Raw genomic sequence first — 9,918 nt, 5'->3', positions numbered from 1 at the left:
TGAATGTTACTGGTGTCAAGTTGATTTTTGCAATGGACAATTTATACGTGCACTTCCGGTTTTAGAACCGATAGGTCAGCGATATGATACCATGTATTGTCAATGAGTTATACAACTAAACCTGTTTTTCGTGCTCAGACCTATCAATAAAGTACACATGATGCCTGTTCATTCACTAATAAACACTACAGAAACATTCTTTTTTTTCTTTGTTGTATCTGAATTGTTTAAAACGCAAACTAGATATTGTAGACTTGAACTGGTAATTGATCAGAGCACAGCAGAAAGACACTTATTCTGTATTTTCAGTTTTTTATCATTAAACTTGACATTTTAAATGCAAGTAAAAGAATTTAATTTGTTATTAATTATTGCTCATGTATACAGGAATATTTATGTAAAAATGTTTATATGTATTTTATAGTGAAGTATATTTAATTGTTCAAGTTACATTGTATAGTGTTAAAAAAAAGAAAAGCATGTCTGGTACAACTTCAGCTTCGCACATACTGTATAATATGTAACTTGCATACGACATTTTTCCCCAAAGTAAAGGCTTAAAATTTCGTGAATGTACATTATTAGCTATTTTTATGTAATGAATTTTCAAACAAACCCCGAACGACTAAATTTTACAATAATGTTGCGTCATTTAAAAAAAGTTATAATTCTAAAACTGTAATATTTTTTTTTCAGTCTATGAAGAAATAACCTCAATCATGCAGTGCACACTAAATAAACTGCAGGTTATTTTAAAGTGCATGTGAGGTTATATAAAAAAACAAATACAAAATGTGTAACAGCCATTCCATATAATATAATTGTTTGTATATCCTCGTCACTGCCAAATTACAAAATTTGATCTATGAGTTATGGACATTTTTTTTATCCGATCAGAAAGCTTGATACTTCAGTTATTAATTCATTTCAGAAAAAAAATCTATCGAAAGTACCATAAGTATAAAATATCTTTCGTTTATTTATCTTCTCTACCATTTTATATCCAGATTTGAAACAATATCTTTACAAAAATACTAAAACAATAACGTGTCTTTTGTAAAGAATTTCCGGATTTGTCGTCCTTGGGGTCTTAGGTGGAGAATTTTTGAGTTTTGAGTACAAATTCAGATAAAATTTATGTACAAAAAGGTATGTTTTCCATCGACAGCGATTTCTGCATTAATATTTTTTATGATCAAGAAAAAAATCATGAAAATATTTTTATACACATATATATAACCATCATCTTTTTATCGTGCCCCGTGCAGGTCCGGGTGTTAAAAGAATAGGCCTGCAGCAGCGCTAAGCTTATCGACTAAATAGTGCTCAGAAACCTAGCCGGGGGCTAGGCGCTCTGCCCACAGAGCAACTGGGATGTGTGCTCCAGGTGGTGGAATGGGGGTACCCCTGGCGTGTTACATGCTGGGGTTGTCAGGCTATAAGACGGAAAACCTGACCGCAAACCATAGTGGTGCACCGTGTTGGGAAAGATGCCACGTTCCTCGCACGTTAAAGAACCCAGCTGTGGTATTCGATAGGAGTAGGAACCTTTGCGCTCCGCCACAGGAGGCTAAATTGCCCGACCTTACCCATCCCCCCTTTTTCCAGTGGCAATCAAAATTTGTCGACCCTATTATCCTTGTGACCCATCCTTTCTTTTTTTCATTTCATGTTCATTTTATCATCCGTTTCATGTTCATTGTCTGAATATAGCTGAAATATTGCTGCTCGGACGTTAAACCCCAACAACCAACCATCTTTTTATCGTAAATAAACAACAATTAAGGAAAAAGAAAGTGTTGAATTTATATCTTCATAATTAGTATTTTATTTTATTGTGGTACTTGAACTCAGGGATTATAGAAGGGTGCTATATAGTGCTTTGTTATATTATGACCTTTTCTTCTATTTTGATCAGTCTTTCCTTCTCATATTGAGAAGTTGAGTTATAGATATATTGAGTTTCATTTATTTGTATACGCTGTTACGTTTAACTCTTTGTCAGTAAGAAATAATGTTTTAGTTATATATATTGTGTTGAACCGGAACTGGAATCATGACAAATAAAACCATAACAAACGTGTCTTTATGCATGATATTTATTTTGCTGTTTTTTTTCTCATCCGCGTTTAGTGCCATATCTGAAAGGATACCGGATTGCCTGATATAAATAGTACCTTAAATCAATAGTTTTTCAGATCAAGAAAAGAGAACATATTACACGTAGTTTAAGCTTTGTTATGAAATTGCATTTTATTGACTTACAAGTTAACTTCCTTCTAAACTTAATGTGGTAAGGCCTAGTTATAAAATTGTAAAATAAAATAAGGGCGTATATATGTACTCCATTCATTTATTTCTTTTTTTTTAATTAAAATAAGTATTTAAGCAATTCCAAATATACAAAAGAAGGTGTTTTCAAAATGCTGGAATTTTTTATTGACAACATATTTGTCCCGTGTGGTGGATGCGTTTTTCAATAAACGATCGACATTACAATTGGAACAAATTGTCCTTCTACACTTGCTGACCTATTCCTTTACTCTTGTGAGGCTGACTTTATAGCTGATCTGATCCGAAAGAAAGGACATCGTTTAGCTAGATCCTTTAATCTCAGTTTTCGCTATATAGATAACGTATTATCTTTAAATAAGCCTAGTTTCGGGGATTTGATACGTCGCATCTACCCAATGGGCTTGAGATAAAGGATACTACAGAGAGTGTGAAGTCAGCCTCGTATGTTGACCAACACTTATAAATCGATGGTAAAGGAAAAACTATTGACCAAATTTTACGACAAACGTGATGACTTTTCATCTATAGCAACATCCCTTCAGCACCTGTGTATGGAGTTTTCATATCACAACTCATACGTTGCCAGAGTTTGCCGTAACTCCGCAGACTTTTTGTATCGCGCTATACTTCTTCCAATTAGACATCTGGAACAGGGTTATGCTGCTACAAGATTGAAGTAATCACTGCAGAAGTTTTATGGTCGTCATCATGAACTTGTGGGTCGTTACGGTGTATCCATCTGCACCATGAAAACTGATTTGTTCAACGTGTCGTAGCTTTCCTTTCCTCTTTCGTATACCCCGGAATTGACTTTTATGAGCAACTCGGTGGGTGTCTCTAGATCCTAGAAAAGCAGAGGACGCTTACCCTACCGGTGCACCTGGTGCATGCTCCCAGTTTATAGTGGAGTCCGAGTAGATCATTTACATTTGTTACTTTTTTATGTTTCTTTATGTTCTTTGTTGTGTTTGTCTGTTTTTGATGTCTGGTCTTTGTCCCTGGATTACATTCTTTTGATTTCCGCTAGAATCTTGGTTCCCTTGATTACTCTTCACTGACATTAAGGATAATTGCAAGAATCCCTTTAGATAAGTAATAATGATCCCGCTTGAACCCAACTTTTTTAGCGAATTATGGAAAATAAAAAAATAATAATAAATTGAATATATAATATAAATTGTAATATCTTAGCTGATTTATTTATGAGAAACAGGATTACTTTCTACTGTCTCTATTTTTCCTTTTATAACCAAATCGTGTTTTGCCTAAAAAACAATCGGTAGCTTATGTATTTAAAGGTTGAGTGATCTCGGCTTAATTGTCACATCGTACAAAGCAACAATTCCTTTAAAACTTGCAAGAACTACAAGTAATCGACTAGACTTGCTTTCAAAGAAAATGTTCGCAGGGCCATCAAGTGCATCCAGCTTCCCTAGCAGCGTTTTGCTCTGTTGTCCATCTGCCGACAGAACTAGGAGGTTTTGGGAAATGTTTCCAACGACAAAAACAAAGCCATCACGATTGTATATAACAGAACAAGGGTATTTCAGAGATGGATCGCGGAATTTCCAGATTTCATTGCCATTGAAGTCACAGCAGTAGACAGAATTATTGATTTCGTCTAAATAGTAAACATAGTCACTGTCTGCGTTTATGCAATAAACAGTGTTTACCCTGGCAGGAACAGTCTTTTCGACGTTTCCACTGAGATTCATGATCTGAATTTTGTGATCATTACATCCGACAATGAGCTTGCTACAGCAGTAAAAGATGCCCCAGCATTGGTCTAACATTTTAATATTTTGGTATATTGGATAGTCATTGGCTCCAACATCGTCAAATATTTGAATTACATTGTCCTCTGGAAAACTGACAGCAATCCTCTCAGCGTCCAGACGAGTGATGTCATACGGCTTTCCCGTGACACCAATGTCCTTAACATGCGTTCCGTCAGTGTTGAATAACATTAGCTTTTTATTTTCACTCCAATCAGCGAACAGCATTCTGTCATCCGAAAGTATTACACAGCCTCGCAGATCGACTGGGATTTTTGTTTTTCTTTTAATACATTTGATTCTTCTTATTGGTTTCACAGAAACTCTATTCGGGTCAGATGACTCAATCTTGCGAAGGGGTAACGTTGGTTTCTTTTTTTCAACCTCTGGTGTTAAAGATTGGTACGAAGATCCAGACGTTCGATAGTAGGGTATTTCTAACTCGCCAAAATTTTTCAAGTCGGAGACAAATGTTACCAACTTCTCGTTTAGGCGAAAACGAATGGTAAGACGTTCGTTTTCTGTACATCTGGTCATAACTGAATCAAGAGCACGCTTCTCTGCATCAAATATTTCTGTCATTTTCTCCGTTGCAAGGAAAGTCTGAACTCCTGCTGGAAGTTTCTTGATACAATCTGCAATGGTTTGAAGATCGACAATTATTTGTTTCTTCGTATCAATATCGAACAACAGTTGAGCTATTTCGATGCTATGACCCTGTTCAGTGGTTGATACCTCGTCTAAAAGATCCTTTTCTATGTGGTCAAGATGATCATTTATAGATTTTCTGATGAACTTTACTTCGGTCTCTATGGATATTTTTTGCTGGTTTAACGACTTGATTGTGTTTGTCTGGCTGTTTTTAACACTCTCTATCTTTTCTAACGTGTTTATCATATCGTGTTCCACATTGTTGAAGGCACTGGTTCCCCGAGAGCTATGAGTGTCGTCGTCAATAGGTGTAACGGTACATTGTCGGTGATCGTCGGTTACACAGCTAACACAACAAAGGCTCGAATGAGTCTGACAAAAGAAATCAAACTTGCGTTTGTGATTACTGCATTCCACAGTTAAACCTCTGAGAAATGGTCTCAACAAAGGATAAAGATCCTCGTCAAAAGTCACATGGTCTTTGGATAGTTTTGACCCTTTGTGTATAACTTCACATTCTTTACATAGCCCTTCTTGACACACTGCACACCACGAAGATGCTTGTAGGTGGCTCTTCTTTGATTCACAAGGTCCGCAGAAAAGGAATTGGGTATTGGCCATAACAAGTGAGAAAAGCTGAAGATCAAAAAATGTTTATTTTATTTTTTTAAACGATAGAAATATATGTAATGTATGTAATGTATATATAATCCATGGATGATAAAGGATTTTGTCCTAAAAGGGAATATAAAATATTGAAATGATGTGTTAAATTTGGTTAAAGATGGTAGTGATATTTATGAATGCTGCATATATTCTGGGCATATATTACATGTTTTTTTTCCTCGTGACAAAACTTGTGATTTTAATATAGATAACCAATTAAGGTAATTTGATTGTAAAATGATATGAAAGTATTGTAAAAAAAGACAGTTTTAGTTTATGTTTTAGGCAACAAACAGTGGATCGATTTTTGTGTACATGTTATTGGATGTCAAAAAAAAAGTGGCAGAAAGTTGATTTTTTTAGGACGTTCGTGCAACAAGGCGATTTTAAAGTGGACTCACCTCAACTCCTAGGTCGTTCGATTGCACCTGCAACTGATGATGATAAGGAAACAAAGATGAAACAGGCATTTAGTGACAATTAAAACAACATAAAACATTGGCCGGAATTTAAATCGTTTCCTTATGGAAAGGGATGTTCTCTTTCAGGAAATAAACACTTCTGTCCTTGTGATGTATTTAGCGTACTTGGTGGTGCTTAGGTGCGTGTATTCGATTTACTGAAAACCTAAAATGATTATATATGATCTAATAAATCCGCTTCAGTACTACGCAAAAAATATTTTCGCATCATAATTTTCTTTTTTATAATCATTTTGTTACATCTTTTAAAAGTTAATTATCTGCATTTATGTAAATAAACCTTTTCACTTACAAACAACCAATAATTCATCATCAATCATTCATTTCATTTTAATTTGTGTCCGCGTTTTTTAACAGATCATTTTTACATTTGTGAAGTCACCCATAAAAAGAGTAATGAAGGGAACCAAGATTCTCGCAGAAATCAAAAGAATGTAATCCAGGGACAAGGACCAGACAGTGAAACACACATATATACACAACAAAGACCATAAAACAATCAAAATAATACGTACAAAGCAACTAAAGTAAATGAGCAACTCGGACACCACTAAAAACTGGGAGCATGGACCAAGTGCACCGGTAGGGTAAGCGTCCTCTGCTTTTCTAGAAACACCCGCTAAGTCCGGGTAGACGAAAGAAGAAATGAGAACTATGACACGTTGAATAAATCGGTTCTCATGGTGCAGATAAATACATCGTAACGACTCACGAGTTCATGATGACGACCATAAAACTTTTGTAGTTATGACTTCAATTCTTGTAGCAATAAAACACTTTTGTAAGAAGTCTAGCGCGGAGCAAAGTCTGCAAAGTTACGACAAGCTCTAGCATAACGTATGAGTTGTTATACACATGTGCTGAGGGTATTTAGCTACATATAAAACCATTTAACCAGTCTTGTTGATTTTAAGTACAATTTTTTGTGTTGGTTTTGCACGGTATTTCCAACTTTTGAATAGGTTTGATAAGAGTAATCAAGGGAACCAAGGTTATAGCGGTAATCAAAAGAATGTAATCCAGGGACAAAGACCCGACATGGAGAACAGACATACACAACAAAGAACGTACAGTAACTAAAATCATACATACAAAGTAACGAAAGCAAATGAGCAACTCGGACTCCACTAAAAACTGAGAGCATGGACCAGGTGCACCGGTAGGGTAAGCGTCCTCTACATTTTAGATATATCGAATAATAAATCGGATATGTCATATATTTTGTAAGATATCTTATGTTAATTCACCTATATTTACTATATTATAAATGTATCATTTATTATATATTACATACTGTATAATATATCATATATATGATTTTTTTTTATACCGGTACAGTATATTGGGATATCACACATGTTAATTAAGATATCTTAAATAATTGATGTATCATATGTGATATCTTTTAAAAATAACGAACAAATATGAAAACAACTTGCCCTAATTTTATAATATATGTCTTCTGAGAAATACGTTTTTCTTGTGTTTAGGACCGACATTAGAAACATTAAAAAATGACAGTTTTGGACTAAAAAACCGAAGAAAACATCATCTGAATTTTGTGTTATTTTGAAAAAAAATGTTTTGAGAGGTTTTACATGCAAAACAATCGATATGTGTCTTAAACGCTTTGTTCCTCTATAATTATGTGGTTGTTTCGTGCACATTTTTATCGTCCCGGTATATATCCACACATCCAGTTAGAAGTTTTAGAAAACTCAACAATTCTTTTTAATGAATGCAGATGTGAATGATGTAGATACTTCCTGTTATCGATTGTTAAATTTATCTTGTAGGTTACAGACCACCAATTCAACCAATGAGCATTTGGAACGTACGCAAAAATAGTCCTACGCAGAAATTACCCCTGTTCCTCATAGTGCTGTGAAAAAAGTTCATCTCATTAAAAAGTTTAAACAGTTTCTGAAAGGAAAAACATTTCTGTACATTTTATAGGTGCATTTTGCTTCTTGTGATGTGAAGCCTAATCTCCATAATGATTTCTAAATATACCCCTATCTTGTGAAAACGCTGGGATTTCCCATGCTATTTATAGACACTTCATTTCCGGTGACCAGTACTGCACTGCAAGTCTGCTAACCCCACATGCCATTCTGGGGATTGTGAGCTGACATATGTAGAATCATGCTGATATATAGTCTTCTGCAGGTTAAAGTTAAGGTAAAGTCCAGAGAAGCCATTGAATATTGTGAAATTAGCATAGAAGCCTATGGGAAGTGGAATTAGTGGTTTCTAGCCTTGTAAAGAGACTTGTTATATAATTAACAATCGACATTATGAAGGTTTCAATACAAACGGTACTACCACTTTTTTCAAATAATTCATAAATCGTACCTTTATAGTGTTATTGTAAAATATATTTTTTATAATGGACCAAACGAGCCCACAATTGTTCTTGAAACCATTTATTTCCTTTTTTTAGAATTACTGCAATGATATCAGTTGGTTTCTGTCCGAATTAGCAAGCCGGGAAATGAAACCATAGTATTACTTTTCAGCTGAAGTCCGCATTTATACATTCGTAATTTCTCAAAATGTGTTCCAGTACACCGATAACTGTATTTCAGTTATTACATTTGTGGGTCGTGGTTGTTCATATATTCTACTATTTGGTTTCCACATGTGCGTGCGCATGTGTATGTTGTTTTTTGTCTTTTTGTCAAAATAAATATTATCTGTGGGTTTCGCCTTAAATGTAAAATAAACTATCTAAAACTGAGAGTAAGGACTGTTATGTAGTATTGTTGCGTAAGGTTTTCCATATTGGCTTAGTTATTGGTCCCAGGCTAGCCATGTTGGACTGAGGCGTAGCCCAAGTCCAATATTTCAAGCCAAGGTCCAATAACTAAGCCAATATGGAAAACCTTGCACAATTATATCTTTATTGACTAACTAGTCTAATACGCTATGCCAATATGGATTTTAACTAGTCCAACATCACGACGTATTGGACGGGTAAAAGCCACATTGGACGTCTAAATCCCGTATTGGACAGCTATATCCCGTATTGGCGCACTTTTGCATTTTGTATTGTATTATCAGTTTTTATCATATTTAGGCCAATATTTGAACGTTAGTCAATAAATTTCATTACTAAATGAGTTTTATATTGTGAACACTTCTGAAACAAATTCAGTTAGCGAACAACTGTACGGATCAGTGCACTGGATGATTGTCTTGATGGTCAATGTTAGTATCACGTGTAAAAGAGTTCTTATGTGCGCCCCAAAAAATTTTTACTCACCCCATTCATATATTCTGACAATGAAAACCTGACACACATTCATATATATGTAATGCATTTATGTAACGCCTTCATTTATATGCACGGCATTTATCAGTATCTACATATCACAGCAGGATGCTAATCAGAACATATGACATTGTATCTAAAACATCATCATTATCATGTCAGAGCTAATTGGATCCCCTCCTGTTTATTAGTCAAGTGTTAATCTTTATTTACTTCGATAATTTTTAAGATGTCAAATCAATAACCATCTGTAAATATACAGCCTATTTGTAAATGTTAACCCCAATCACATATACATGTACTGCAACTAAAATATCTGCCCTTTTCATATATCACTAATCATAAAAACTAGATCGACATGGGCCGCACCTCTGCACCTACCGATTGAAGTTAAGATACCCCCGCTCCTACCCATGGTTAGTATGAACAATACTGCACAAAAAGCCTATTGAATCTTACGTTTCGAAAGTTTTTTCAAGAATTTCAAGGAAATAAATAATTGTAAATCTACAAGTCATAGGACAAACAAAATTGTAGAAAATAGAGATTGCAACAATAAACACAAAAACATACATGCAAGCACTGAGAAAACTAGAACACAACTGAAAACCATCTATATTGTCATTTTGTAAAAAAAATTATTGTATTTACTGTAGTTACTACAATGCTCTTTTAACTGTCGTTCTGACTTGATGAAAATAAAATCCTTTGCAGAGTGCAGCTTCATACGACCACAGAGGTCGAACACTGAATGTGAGCACCCCATTCAAGCTTG

At 34.8% G+C, this 9,918-nt stretch overlaps 1 protein-coding gene across 1 annotated transcript; it reads right to left on the bottom strand.

Annotated features, from left to right (window-relative positions):
* Positions 1–3,468: 3,468 nt before the first annotated feature.
* LOC148627096 (uncharacterized) lies at positions 3,469–5,948 on the bottom strand. The gene is made up of 2 exons (XM_088567280.1): positions 5,789–5,948; positions 3,469–5,357 (listed from the first exon to the last, which is right to left on the bottom strand). Exons 1-2 carry the CDS (start codon positions 5,855–5,857, stop codon positions 3,588–3,590), a joined length of 1,839 nt encoding a protein of 612 aa, XP_088423406.1. The 5' UTR covers positions 5,858–5,948; the 3' UTR covers positions 3,469–3,587.
* Between the last annotated feature and the right edge of the window lie 3,970 nt (positions 5,949–9,918).

The sequence above is a fragment of the Perna viridis genome, chromosome 1 (genome assembly GCF_037379345.1).
Source record: "Perna viridis isolate PV_CMFRI_1.1 ecotype Kerala chromosome 1, ASM3737934v1, whole genome shotgun sequence".
NCBI classification, from domain to species: Eukaryota; Metazoa; Mollusca; class Bivalvia; order Mytilida; family Mytilidae; genus Perna; species Perna viridis.
Note: the sequence above shows the minus strand (reverse complement) of the source record. Positions and strands in the feature narration are given on the sequence as shown.

Bases quoted from the DNA above. Each gene is read 5' to 3' on its own strand.
- LOC148627096 (XM_088567280.1), bottom strand. From the start codon at position 5,857: ATGCCTGTTTCATCTTTGTTTCCTTATCATCATCAGTTGCAGGTGCAA. The intron at 5,358-5,788 runs GTGAGTCCACTT...TTTGATCTTCAG, and splicing joins CGAACGACCTAGGAGTTGAG to CTTTTCTCACTTGTTATGGC.